General features: G+C 35.1%; 1 protein-coding gene across 4 annotated transcripts in view; it reads left to right on the plus strand.

Annotated features, from left to right (window-relative positions):
• Window positions 1–13,682, plus strand: part of PIGN (phosphatidylinositol glycan anchor biosynthesis class N) — a 107,598-nt gene that overhangs the window by 71,243 nt on the left and 22,673 nt on the right. For all 4 annotated transcript variants that reach the window (XM_032422699.1, XM_032422701.1, XM_032422700.1 and 1 more), the window contains 5 exons: window positions 1,518–1,620; window positions 7,354–7,456; window positions 9,088–9,174; window positions 11,871–11,926; window positions 12,218–12,293. In XM_032422699.1, coding sequence (XP_032278590.1) covers window positions 1,518–1,620; window positions 7,354–7,456; window positions 9,088–9,174; window positions 11,871–11,926; window positions 12,218–12,293 — 425 coding nt within the window. The remainder of the gene's footprint in view (window positions 1–1,517; window positions 1,621–7,353; window positions 7,457–9,087; window positions 9,175–11,870; window positions 11,927–12,217; window positions 12,294–13,682) is intronic.

Consider the following 13,682-nt stretch of genomic DNA (forward strand, 5'->3'; position numbering starts at 1 on the left):
CTGGTTCTAACATATGTCATTCAGAATGGGGACTCTTATTTCCCCCGTTAGCACCTCATCAATTTTTTAGACAAAAGTAAAACAAGGATAGAAAATAGAGTTTTACAGAAGAGGTCTCATTTGAACTGGCTTTTATAATAAGAAATATTAAAATGTTACTTTTTTCTGTTAAAATACGTATCAGGTGATGATCACAGTATTGGAACTACACATCTGAAAAATATCAGAAGCTATTTGTCTAGGGGACTATCAATATAACTTTCAGAGACTTACATCTTGCAGTGAGTTGACTTTGAAGGAGATTGTTTTTAAATTTAACTTATTTGTAGATATTGATTAGTAATAATAAAGCAGCTAACAGTTATTAAGCACCTACTATATCCCTCACACTATGCTCAGGGAGCATATTACAGGCAAAGTTGTATTTAAGTCTCACAACAGCCTATTTATATCCTCTCTACTGGGCAGATAGGAATACTACTTAGATGGGTTAATAAACTTGCCCCATGGTTAAAAAGTTAATAATGAATCACCCAGGATTTTATCCCAAGTCATCTGTCTCCATACTCAGGAGCGTTTAACTCCATGCATGTTTCCTGCCTAACTAGGGTGATGAGGAACTTAGGCGTATTTCCTTCCCCAAATAGAAATGGGCAGTTAATGTTTTGCTGCCCTTCTACTGAAGTACTTGCTTTCTTGTCCTGTGGGGAAAGATTACTACATTACTCTTATTACAGCTCTCGTGTGGGGAAACCCTCTCCTGTTTTTCATGTTCTGATTGAGGTGCTACCACTCTCGATGCCTACTTTGCAGCGGGAAAACTTGGGAGGAGAAGGACTTTAGGAAAAATCAATTTCTGGGGAATAAGTTGTCTTTGAACTAAATGCCCAGTTAAAAGAAAATCTGCTGAATCTTGAACAATATGTTGTATTATGGTTTTTATTATTTATATTAGCAAATAAATTATTTGTTTCGTTGTTAATGTTACAGTGAGCAAGGCTAAATAAAATTGAGAAAAATCTGAGCCACAATGTGGCAAAATAATGAAATGTAATTTTAATTAAAAATGTGAAGTTTCATTGCTTCTCGGCCTTTTGGCTAAGATCAAGTGTAAAACTGTGAAGTTTCAGGGGCACCTTGGTGGCTCATTCAGTTAGGCCCCTGACTCCTGATTTCCACTCAGATCGTGATCTTGGGGTTATGAGATCAAGCCCCATGTCGTAGGGCTCCACCCTTAGCGTGGAGTCTGCTTGTCCCTCTCCCTGCCCCTCTGCCCCTCCCCACCCGCTCTCGCGCGCTCTCTCTCTCTCTCTCTCTCTCTAAAATAAATAAATAAATAAAATCTTTTTTAAAAAATGTGAAGTTTCAAATTTCTTACAAAAATGATTAGGACAGTATAGCCCATTTGAGAGGTCACAGAAACAATAAATTCTATAAATGATACTAGAATCAGTGCTTCTGAACTCATATACGTTGTGTTTGTCATACTGACACTGCCCTGCTTTGTTTTATTGCAGCCTCTTCCTTCGTCCTACCACTCCTGAGTCCTACAAGTCTCTTTGAGCGGTTGTTTAGCATACTTCTTTCCTCGATGTCAGCCTACCTACTGCTAAGCACAGGGTATAAACTGTTTTTAAAATTTAATTTTTAGTAGCAAGTTTTAAATGATCTTGACATTTCTCTTTGAATATTTTACCTCTGGAAATGAAAAATGTGTATATCTTGAGGAATAAATTATAAATATTTTCTACTTCATAAGAACTATATATGACTTGATCTTAAATCTTCTGTTTTCTTTTTCCTATTTTTATAGTATTGTCTGTTGTCTTTGTCTTTCTGTTTATTTCCTGAAGTTGCTAAAATGTCATTTCCCTACAATGTTAGAAAGTTCTGATTGATTATGGAGGAATTTGAAGTCTTCTCAAATAATGACTTAGAAGAACTGTAGCATTGTTCCATTCCTTTCATGCACTTCAAATTATGCCTTGATTTGTTCATTCTTATTTGAATATATTTTCTTTTTATTTTTACTCTTACATATATCATAGTCCAAATATTCCTTTTGATTCAGAAACTTTCAGAATATTTTCCCAGAAGTTAAAGAATCCATTTTTATTTAAGATTTAAATTTTCTTACAAAACAAAAACTAGCAGCTTGATTTGGGTTGGATCCTAAAATGTTCTCTAGAAGTCCATGAAGCAGTGATACAATCTCCCCATCTGCTTTGAAGAAAAGGATTCTTCACTTGCTTTTGAAATTTATTTTATCCTTACTTAAATGCTTATGAGGGTGAGAAATGTGTGCATTATAACAACATTTTATAGAACAGACAAATCAAATTACCACCACTCATAGATAGCTCAAAATTTGGCCCAAATAGAAGATCTTAATCCCAACTAGACTAAACCTCAGATTCACCATTGTGCTGTCAACAGATTATTCCCAGTTTAAATGATTTTGTAAAGCCATTTTGGGTCCAAGACTTAGGTTCATTTTTTGGGAAACTTAGTTGTCCTAATTCAGAATTAGAGGGATGTTCTAAAAAATCTCTTCATAATAGGCCCTAACATCCTAAGTGACCTAGGCCCCAGGAGTTCTTGTAGTCCTCAGATAAGAGATGATCCAGTGTGGGGTACGAAACCTCCTCTTATCAAAGCTCCCCACACCTCCTGCCTTCTTTTCTCCCTGCATAAACAGATCTGAAGCACAGATGTGAAGAAGTAATATAAGCAATAGGGAAATCTTCACCAGTTACCTAATAAGATTTTAAGAGGGGCTTGCTTAGAGACTTAGAACTTTGAACTTTCAAATAAAACTTGAAGTCTATCAGCATATTCTTACTCAAGACTGATAAACGTAATGAGACTTTAAAACTGTTCACTCTTGGGGCACCTGCGTGGCTCAGTCGGTTAAGTGTCCAACTCTTAATCTCCGCCCCCGTCTTGATCTCAAGGTTGTGAGTTCAAGCCCTGTGTTGGGCTTTGTGAAGCCTACTTAAAAACAAATACAAAACTGTTCACTCTTTTCCCCTTTATTGGTGAAATTTCAGGATAAATAATTTAGTTTAAATCAGAATCCATCAAACTATATATGAATTAGTTTTTAGTCTAGATGAGAAGGCAAAATATAAAATAATTTCTATTCTAACTCACCACTTTGGGGTGACACGCAAGTTTCATTAAGAGATCTTACCCAGAGGTTGCCTTAAGAAAGTATGTATTTGAGAGGGTCCAGAAATATGTGCCAACTTCTACACAGTCACTTAATAATCAATAAGCCCTTTTCTTTTTTGAGCCTTCACATTCTAAAGCAATAAACAAATTTAAAGGAATGTGTAGAAGATTTAAGAAATACAAATCTAGAAATAGATCTGGTTTACTGGATTAGAAAGAAAAGAAGGAAGGAAAGAAGAAAGGATGATTAAAGTTGAATTTTGAGTGAAAAAATATTTCAGAATGTATAATGAGGTTAATCATGTAACTTACATTGGGGATAAATATGATAGTATTTTAAATCATCAATTTCAGAGTCATAAAGAGACCAAAGCGTATTACCATAAGCACATTTAATTTATTTTAAGAAAATCTGAAAAGCAAAAATTCAATTAGCACAGTTTTCAATTTCAAATCAGTTTTGCAAAATTTATAGTCCACCTGATCTACATCACAATATTGGACAATCTGGAGGATTCTTTATGTAAATTAGTGAATAAGTGAATAAATAAAAGATATTTAAAAGAAATGCATTTTTATTACTTTACAGAAATACAGTAATAGTAATCCTAAATTCTAACAATGTATCCTTGATTTAATGAATAAAGAAGATTCATTTTAATCAGCATTTCATTATTTTTATGCAAATGGAAGCTATTGAAATGCTTGAAAATAGTTCTCTTAAGTTTGTTAAACATTTCTCGCCAAAACTGTATTTATATTATCCCTTTGCTTAACAAACTATAATACAAAGCTAAATGCCTTTTTTCCCCTGTTGAATTTGCACGGAGACCAAAGTAGGCGATCCTAATTTTGTAAGGTTCTAAAATGTACACTGTGAGCCTGTGATGACATTTTATTGGTATTTCAGTTTATTAATTCAGATATGCAGACTTTATACAAGATATTGATTGTCTAAAGAAATAAAGTCCCATAGGAAGATTGTCTTTATCAGATTTATTAATCTACATTTTACAAATGAAAGTGATTATAGTTTATAGTTTCTGAAAGGAAATAAATCTGTAGCACTATTCGTAGAAGTATGAAATTTATGTTTTCATATATTAGGAAAGAATACTTTCATATATAACTGCAAATATTTTTAAAAATCATGGTCTTCTTTTGCTTAGAGTATACACCTTCTTGATTCAATTAATCAACAGTTGTTTTTTCTTTCCCATCTCCGATACAACAGACAAACAGGCAGAACAATAAGCTTACCCCAGGTGTATAATAGAGTTGTAAGCTGCTATAAAATAAGGACTTGATTTTACAGTGTTAGGCAATTACAGAATGCAACAGTTAAGTTATTGTTACTTAATTAGGTTGGGAATTGTAAGATATAAAGAATGGCTAGAGAAAGAATTTGCATAGGGGAGCTGAATTGGTGCCGTTGACATCAAGGACTCCTGTGGAAGTTGAACTAAATTTTAAACACTAGCTAGGATACAGGCATTCTAAGTCAACATTTGTTTTTCAATTATTTTTTTTAAATCATTGTAAAAGTGGTATTGATCACATTTTAGAAAGTATGGCTAAGGGGGAAATCATCTATTTACCCTACCCCTCCTGCTGATACTCTGATATATTTCTTCCAGTCTTACCTCTGTATTTGTCTTTTTAACATAGTATTAATCATAGTCCATGTACTATTTCATCTTCTTTTTCTACCTAATATTATTTTATTTTAAGAATTATTTATTTGAGAGAGTGAGTGGGGGGGGGCAGAGGGAGAGGGAGAGAGAATCACAAGCAGACTCCACACTGAGCACAGAGCCCTACATCACAATCCTGAGATCACGACCTGAGTCAAAATCAAGAGTCTGATGCTTCACCAACTATGCCACCCATATGCCCCATACCTAATATTATTTTGGAAGCATTGTCCCAGATGGCTCATAGGCTTCCTAACCATCATTTTAATAGATATTTAATATTCTGTGATGTGGAGGAACCTTAATTTATTTAGCCATTCCTCTGTTTTTGATCATTTTATTTATTTCCATTTCTTATTATAATGCTCTGAGTTATGTTTTTGTGCACAAGCTTTCTATATAGTTTCTATTACTTCCTTTGTTCATTTCTCACATGTATAGCTGAGCCATACAGTACGAATTTATTTTTTATTTATTTTTTTTTACTTTTGTCTTCAGAACAGTGCCAATTTATAATATCACTAGCAACTGCTGAGGGGTCCTATCCTTCACAGTATTTGGTATTTTCATTTTTAAATAAGAACATCAATGGCTATTTTAATAGGTCAAAAATGGTACAGCTTTGTGTAAATTTTCTATGCCTGTTTTACCAATGATATTTTCTCATGTATATATTGTCTGTTCATATACTTGGGCATTCTGCATCTTCTATACCGAGTGATTTGTGTATGCTTTCTTAAATCCAAACACGTCCTTCTGCCCGGTCTTCAGTTTTTATTTTTATGATCAGTGATAGAATTTAAAGCATTTTGCTTCTTTTGTCTTCTCATGTTTAGGAAGTAGCACCAAATGGAATAGAGTTCAATAGGTGAAAAAGTTGAGAGAAATAAAGTTTTTTTGTTTTGGTTTGGTTAGTTTGATTTTATTTTGTAACTTCCACTTAAGTAACTCACTCAGCAAATACTTCTGTTAGCTGGGCCTGCAGTGGTGACAAGACTGACACAGTCAGAGCTTTTCCAAACTAGTGGGAAAGGCGTGTCATGTGATTAAAGGTGTGAACATGTGATTAAAATGGTGGGAGAAGAACTATCATAGAGTATTTGAGGGATTACCAAGGTGGCACATGTATCCCTAAGTAGGCTAGAGGGGGATTAGAAAAGACTTCTGTCACTGTCTATCTCATGAACATTTCTCCTTTGTCCACATTATAATGCCCACATTTTACTAGCCTAGAGATGTACCATACGTTATTTAATCACTCCCTAGCTTGTTTCCTGTCTTTGTTTTTGTTTTTTCCCTCCTGTAAACAGTATTACAACAAACATCTTCATAGGAGAATTCTAGTGCCCATAGTGAATTATTTTCTCAGGGTAAATTCCTAGAAGTGACATCATTGGATTATGGTATATGAATATTTTTGAGATTCTTTTTTAAGATTTTATTTATTTGACAGAGAGAGTGAGAGAGTACAAGTGGGGGAACAGTAGAGGCAGAGGGAGAAGCAGCCTCCCCGCCAAGCAGGGAGCCCGATGCAGGGCTCAATCCCAGGACCCTAGGATTATGACCTGAGCCGAAGGCAGACGCTTAACCCAGGCGCCCCTATTTTTGAGATTCTTGATGCAGAGTGTTGGATTGCCTTCCAGAAATTGTTTATTCCTATATAGAGAGTATGAGGGTTAGTTTTCATTATACTCTTGTTGACATTATTTTTTTTAACTGGATAAATGTGGTAAGTGAATGTGGTATCATCTTATTATTTTAGTTTCCATATCAATTATCAGTAAGGTCAAATGTATTTTCATGTGTTTATTGGCTCTCTTTTTTTTTTTCTTTCTGAGAGATTTAGATCCGTATTGCACCCATTTTTTTTTAAATTTGGAACATTGGTCTTGCTCTTCTATATATATTAATGATTTTAACTCAGGCATTGTCTTTTTACCTTCATCTTAACGTTTTCTTTCCTTTTTTGTGTATTTGTCGTTTACCCTATGAATGATTTCTAAATATCTCTACTATTTTAAAATTAAAATGATCTCAAGATTTAATAAATTTCAAAAAAAGATGGTGTTGGCGTTGATATTTAAATGTTCCTTTCTGGGCGCCTGGGTGGCTCAGATGGTTAAGCGTCTGCCTTCGGCTCAGGTCATGATCCTGGGGTCCTGGGATCGAGTCCCGCATCGGGCTCCCTGCTAGGCGGGGAGCCTGCTTCTCCCTCTGCCTCTGCCTCTCTCTCTCTCTGTGACTCTCATGAATGAATAAATAAATAAAACATTTAAAAAAAAATAAAAATAAAAATAAATGTTCCTTTCCTTTCCCACCTTCTTCTTCTGGAAAGCCTAGAAAATTTAAATTTTGTGATATTGTGACTTTGAAGTATTATCAAGGTTGTTTTAATTTTGCATAAATTTGCATTTTTACTTGTTTAATGTTTTTTTCTTTTCTTTTCTACCCTCCCACTTCCACCCCAAATCCCTTTGCCCCTTAGGTATGAAGCTCTCTTTCCGTTAGTATTGTCATGCTTAATGTTTGTCTGGATACAGGTGGAACAAGAAACCCTTCAGCAACTCAGTGTTTCCTATAAACAGAAGGTAGCTTGTCAAAATCATTGTTGTGTTTATTTGAGAATATTAAAATATTCCCTGTTCTGTAAGGAAGTTGCAGTGTTATTTCATCAAAAACTATGCACCATTTAAGGCAGTCATAATTTAGTTAATGATTAATCAAGTTAAACAGTTTGTAAGAAAATTGTTCGTTTACAACAGAAAAGCATGATTTTATTCTTTAATAGGCATTAAATAGGTTGGGTTTTTCTTAGAGATTATTTGAGAATCACTGATGTACAAAAACATCAATGTAGATGAAGGAGTGGAGGAGAAAGAATGCTTTTTATCTTATTTTCCTCTGTTTTCATATCTAATTTTTCTTTCCCTCAATTTATTGTATTCACAAGAATGTTTATGTTGTCACAAATCAGTTCATGAATTTGATCGTAAGGTGACATTTGTGTTTGCAGTGTGGTTTTTCTCTTTCTAGTGGTCCTACTCCAAATTGCTTATTCTGCCACCCTAGTGATTGTGGCCTCAGTCCAAATCTTAGGCTGTTTATTCAACACAGTACACTTTGAGTTGGCTAAAAGCCAGCTAAATTTTAAGGACACATTTATCATGCTGAGCTATAGAGTTAAACTGATGTCTCTTGCCTTTATTTTAGAACTGAAGGTAATTATAAACCATTGGTGATAGAATATTTACAGTTTTACTGAGGTCAGATAAAATGAATATTGCAGAAAAACACCTTCATAGTTGATCCATTGAGCCATCCATAACTGGTTCCAGTTGAGCTTACAGAGTAATTGATAATTTAGAATAATTAATTTCAATAATGAGGAAACTTCATTGAAGTATATTAAATAATTACTGGTTTTTAACATTCAGCCCTGAAATATTAAAACAGTACATGAAAACAGTTTTGTTCAGATTCTAGTAAATGGTCAGACTGTCCTTAATAGTAAATATTAAATATTTTAATATTAAATCTAAAAATGAGATTCATTGTGTCATTTTTTAAATTCTGTTTTTTAACGGAAAACAGATATTTCTTCTTATAGAAAGGAGTATTAAAGCATCCAAAGAACTTAGTGGAAAATTACATGGATAGTGGAGGAGGGGAAAGTTTCCCTTTAAACTCACCCATGAGTTTTTCTGTTTTGGGGAGAGGGGGATTAAGCAAAAGTGCATCCTTCTTGTTGAAATTGAGTGACTTTCTATTTTACCAAAAATAGGAATATTTTGCATTTGTATATAGAGAAAATAATTTCTAATTGACAGAAGAACAAGGAAACAGAAATATTTGATTTTATCATGCTTTTTTAATATGATAGGGTTTTAGAATATCAGGACACTGAGAAATCAGGACTTAGAAAAGGGAAGAGTTATATAGGGATTTAAGAGTGAAGCATTTATATAAGATAAGGAAAAGCCTGATTCTCCCTTTTATTCAGCAATACTACAGCTCTGTTCAGTATGTTACTAGCAATGTATTCTACCTTTTGGCAGATTGTATTAAGATGTAATTAAACTATAGGAACAGCTTTATTGTTAGTTAATTTTGTCAGTGCGGGATAACTTTCTAGCTATTGTACCAGACTGGAAGTTTGCCCTTGAGGGTAGAAGTAAGTGAACTGTTCTTGTGTGCTCATGTATTTCTTATTGTCTCACAGGTCACCAGTCTCCAGTTCACCTACAATCCTGATATAACCCAGTTTCGACAGATTTATCTGGATGATGTCCGGAGGGCCTTTTTCCTTGTATCCTTTGTTTGGACTTTTAAGGTGCTGCAACCTCCCATTTAGTGGAGTAAGGAGGTACTTCCCTTGCTCACTTAATAGTGACCACTTGGAGGCCATTTAACCCCCTCTTAACTATAATTTTCTCATACAGTCCATATTTTTAAAAAATGTCGAAACTGTAGAAAAGCATGCAGAATGATATAACAGGCAAATGTATATGTGTGTATTCCCACCATCCAAGAGATCAACAATTACTATTTTGTCACACGTGTCACACATTTTTAAAAAATTAAAACATTACCGCCAAAGCTAAAGTTTTCTTTCAATTCCCAACTCCACTCTAATTTCCCTCATCCAGAAGAAACCACTATGCTGAGTTTGGTTTGTACTTTCTTTGTGTATTTTAAACTGTACTCATGTTCTATAACATCTACCTCACAAGGTTTTTGAGTCACATCAGAGGCAACATTGTGTGAAAGTTGTTAGTGTTAGAAGTTTGAAAGACAATATGGCAGAATAAAGTCTTGTTTGGGAAGGCAGGCTGACCGGCTTCCAGAAATTTGTAGGGAGGTATTTCCTTTGAACTCACTGTGGTGCTGTCCTTCTCTACCGCTTGATTCTGTCCTCGGTTGTGCACTCTCTGTCTTTGCAGCCTCCTTCCATCACCCTCTATTAATCAACACTTCTTCCCTTGAACCTGCGTCCCCCTGAAGTATAATTTCATCTTGTCTTTTCCTGTTTACAACCGAGCTCCTTAAAAGAAGAATCTGTCGTTGCTGCTCCCATTTCCTCCCCACTTAGACACTGGATCTTGAAGCCTTGAGCAGTGCCCGGGACACAGTAGCTCGTGAGTATCTGTCCGATGTCCCCGCCAGGGCTGTGCCGTCGTCAGCCGTCTGCAGGGGCTCCCTGCCTGCACAGTTCAGGCTTCAGTTGTACTTGACCACTGTAACATTCAGCTCTGTTGACTTCTCTTGCTTTTCCCTTTCCCTCCAGGACGTGATCCAGGTTCTCTTCTTAGCTTTTATATCCTCTCTCTTCTCCTTCACTAAAACATATTCTTTCTTTGTCTGATCTTGAATGATGTTCTTCTCCAAGCTCTACCCTTAACCTTCTCCTCTTACACTGCCTGGATACTGTCACCCTCTCCTATAGCTTTGACTCATACCTCCGTGCAGACAACTCTGAGATTTACTTCTCCAGCCTTGACCTCTCTTGACCTCACGAGCCGTATGTCCAATATTCTGCTGTGCATCACCAAATATATGTCCCAAACTGACTAACAACCGCCCACTCCTCTCCAAAGTCTCTCTCTGGCAAGCCTTATCTCATTGAATGGCATCACCATATTCCCAGTCACCCAGGCCATCAAACTTGTTGTATTTAACTACTTCTTGTCCAGTTCTAAAGTCCCACTGTCTCCCCCCACTTCTCCATCTCTGCTCCCAGTGCATCAGTTCAGACCTTCCTTGCCCCTGACATGAACTACTGAAATAGCTTCCCAATTGTATTTCCTGCCTATAATTATTTGTCTCCCTGATTTGAGTATCTCGCTGTCGCTGGTATTTCTTGTTTGTATCACTCACCTAAAATGTTTGCTGGCTTTTCATTGTCTCCGCAGTAAAGTTCAAGGCTTTTTATTAATATGCCACCAATCTATGTTCCTGCCTTATCTTTCACTGTATCCTTCAATAAACCCTAAGCTTCTGTCACACCTCTTAATGTTTCTTGACTATGTCTTTTATTTTCCCTCTGTTTACCTTAAAATGCCTCTTGTATACTTCTGTATATCATCATAATCTTAGTTAACATGGGAGCACTTTGAGACTATTTTATTCATATTTATGTTCTTAGGGTCTAGCTCTGCCTCTGACATATACTAGACAATAAATGTTGGTTGGTTAATTGATTGGTTGAATGAATAGATCCATGAATACATTTGAGGTTCAAGTCACCAATTCAAATGCCACTTTTTCACTGAAAGTTGTCATAATTCATACATCCTCTTCAGTGTTTCTTTACCACTTTTGTGTATGTGTCTATAATAATAAAATAGCTAACATTTATTGAGTCCTTTCAATGGGCCAGACAGTATTTTCCTAGTGCTTTCCTAGCAGTTTGTTCTTAGACACCAGTAGGATTAATATTTACCTTTTATTACTGCACTAAAACAAATGTAAGCTTAAGAAGTGTCAAAAAGATATCTAACATTTTCTCGTGACTCATTCTCTGTTGAATTATTGTAGAACATGGTCTCTATTTCTTTCTGAGCCTTCCAAAGAACCTGGCACATTTCACATGTAGTGGGGCACACAGCAAGTATATCTGAACTGAAAATAATATTTCTCCTGAAAATATCTATGTGATGCACTAGGTCCCTGTTCTTGTAAAAAAATCATCAGTGGCCAACTACAGATACAATACTCGGACTTGCTTCTGCTAGAGAAGAGGAAAACGCCCTCCCAAAGATACTAGTGCCAAGTGAGGATAAACTCCCACGCCTCCGGTTCTTAGCACATTGCCTCTTCAGTCTGGTTCTTTCAAAATGCATCCACAAGGAGATATAATGGAACATTCACTTACAACAATTTATGGCCAAATGTACAGGTTAAAAATCAAGTTACCCTCGTGGTAGAAAAGGCATATCTTTTCTAAATGAAGGAGAAATTTGTATGAATTCTGACTTGTTTTGGCATTTCCTTAACTCTGTTTAGGTTTTCTTCTTAGTGACAGCATTTTTTGGAACTGGGAACATAGCTTCTGTTAACAGGTAATTTTAAACGAAAACAGCATATTTATAATAAAAGACAATACAAGTTAGGATTTCGTTCTGTACTGTGCGTTTTATACTGAAGGATACATTTGGAGGTTGGTATGTATTGCCACATGCAGATCTACCTCATCATCTTCGTGGCTTCCTGATGTTCTTGCTACAGTGTACGCTTGTGTTTTAGTAAGAGTCGTTTTCAGAAAGTTATTTTAAACATCCTTTTTAGTAGAACATTCTTTTAAAGTTACAATGTGAATTCTAAAATCTTTTTTCTTTATGTTGGTTCCTTAGCTTTGATCTTGCCTCTGTCTATTGCTTTCTGACCGTGTTTAGTCCTTTTATGATGGGAGCCCTGATGATGTGGAAGGTTAGTTTTCTTATTTTCTTATTTTCTTAAGATACTTGTTAAGATTATCAATTCATTGTGACATTAAGATTCTGTAACATTACATGACTTTAAGACTCTAAAGTCATTCTGACAGAACAAAATAGCACGGAAAGAAGATACCTTCACAGATGATGCTGAATGGGAGGTGGGACCCTTTAGCTTTTACTCCAAAATACAGTTAACCTTTTTGCTTTATCCTTAAGCCCATTTAAATTCCACAGAGTACAGATTCTGTGTAAGTCCTGGGAAGTCCTATCACAGATGATGAAAGCCTGTGGGGAAGGGCAGTGCAGATCAGAACTGCAGTGCTCCCAAAGATTCTATATGCTCCCCACAAGACTGCCCACATGTTATAATCTTTTCTCATAATCCATGTACCTAGAATGGATTGATTCACTCCACAAATCCATCATTGAGTGCTTACCTTCAGTAATGCAGCAGGCACCAGCTGGGTGCCGACGATACCAAGATAATGGCAAATTCCTCAGCTTTGGAGGTTTAGACTCCTATGGAATGTAATTCACGTTTTCCTTCTTAAGGGTCATTATGCCTGTCTTATTCCCTCTACCACAGTGCCTGGCACATTTTATGTAGTTAGTATATATCTGCCTAAAATCTAATCACCTTCTATTCAGTTCACATAAGTACTAATTGTTAAAAAGTATGTATCTCTTAACTGGATTAATATCCTTTTTTTGTTACTGCATTAATACAAATGTAATCTTCAGAAATGTTAAAAAGATATTTTTCTCATGTTACAATTTCTGTTGAGTTACTTTGTTATGTTTATTTTTTCTTTTATTTTTATTTATTTTTATTTATTTTTTACTTATTGAGTTATTTTAAAACATGCATTATTTCTTTAACTTTCTTTTACATTTTTTAATGATAGTTGCTCTTAGTCTATAAGAGACCATTGGCCTTTCATTAAAAATAAGAAAAAAGCAGAGAAAAACAAAAGTTTAAATTAGAATACTAGATTTACTCTCCAGTCTCATTCAGAGCTTTACTGACATATGCACTCAATGGCTTTTTTTGTCTAATGTGGCCAGAAGTGAAGGTTCTCCCAAACTGTTTTAGTCATATGTCCTTCACTTGAAGGAACCTTACACTGTCCTGAACATCATTTCTTTTCCGTATTTTCTTTCTTTTTTATTATACATCAAGTATATATATATATACATATATATATATATATATATATATGTATATATATATATTGAATTGGTTATTAGAAAGCAGTATCTCAAAATATTAACAGTATTAGCTCTGGGTTATGGGTTTTCAACCAGTATAAATTATAATATACCTTTCTCAAATTTTTTATAAATATTTTACAGTGAATATGAATTGTATAATCAGAAATAA

Source organism: Phoca vitulina, unplaced genomic scaffold, assembly GCF_004348235.1.
Source record: "Phoca vitulina isolate PV1807 unplaced genomic scaffold, GSC_HSeal_1.0 scaffold27, whole genome shotgun sequence".
NCBI classification, from domain to species: domain Eukaryota; kingdom Metazoa; phylum Chordata; class Mammalia; order Carnivora; family Phocidae; genus Phoca; species Phoca vitulina.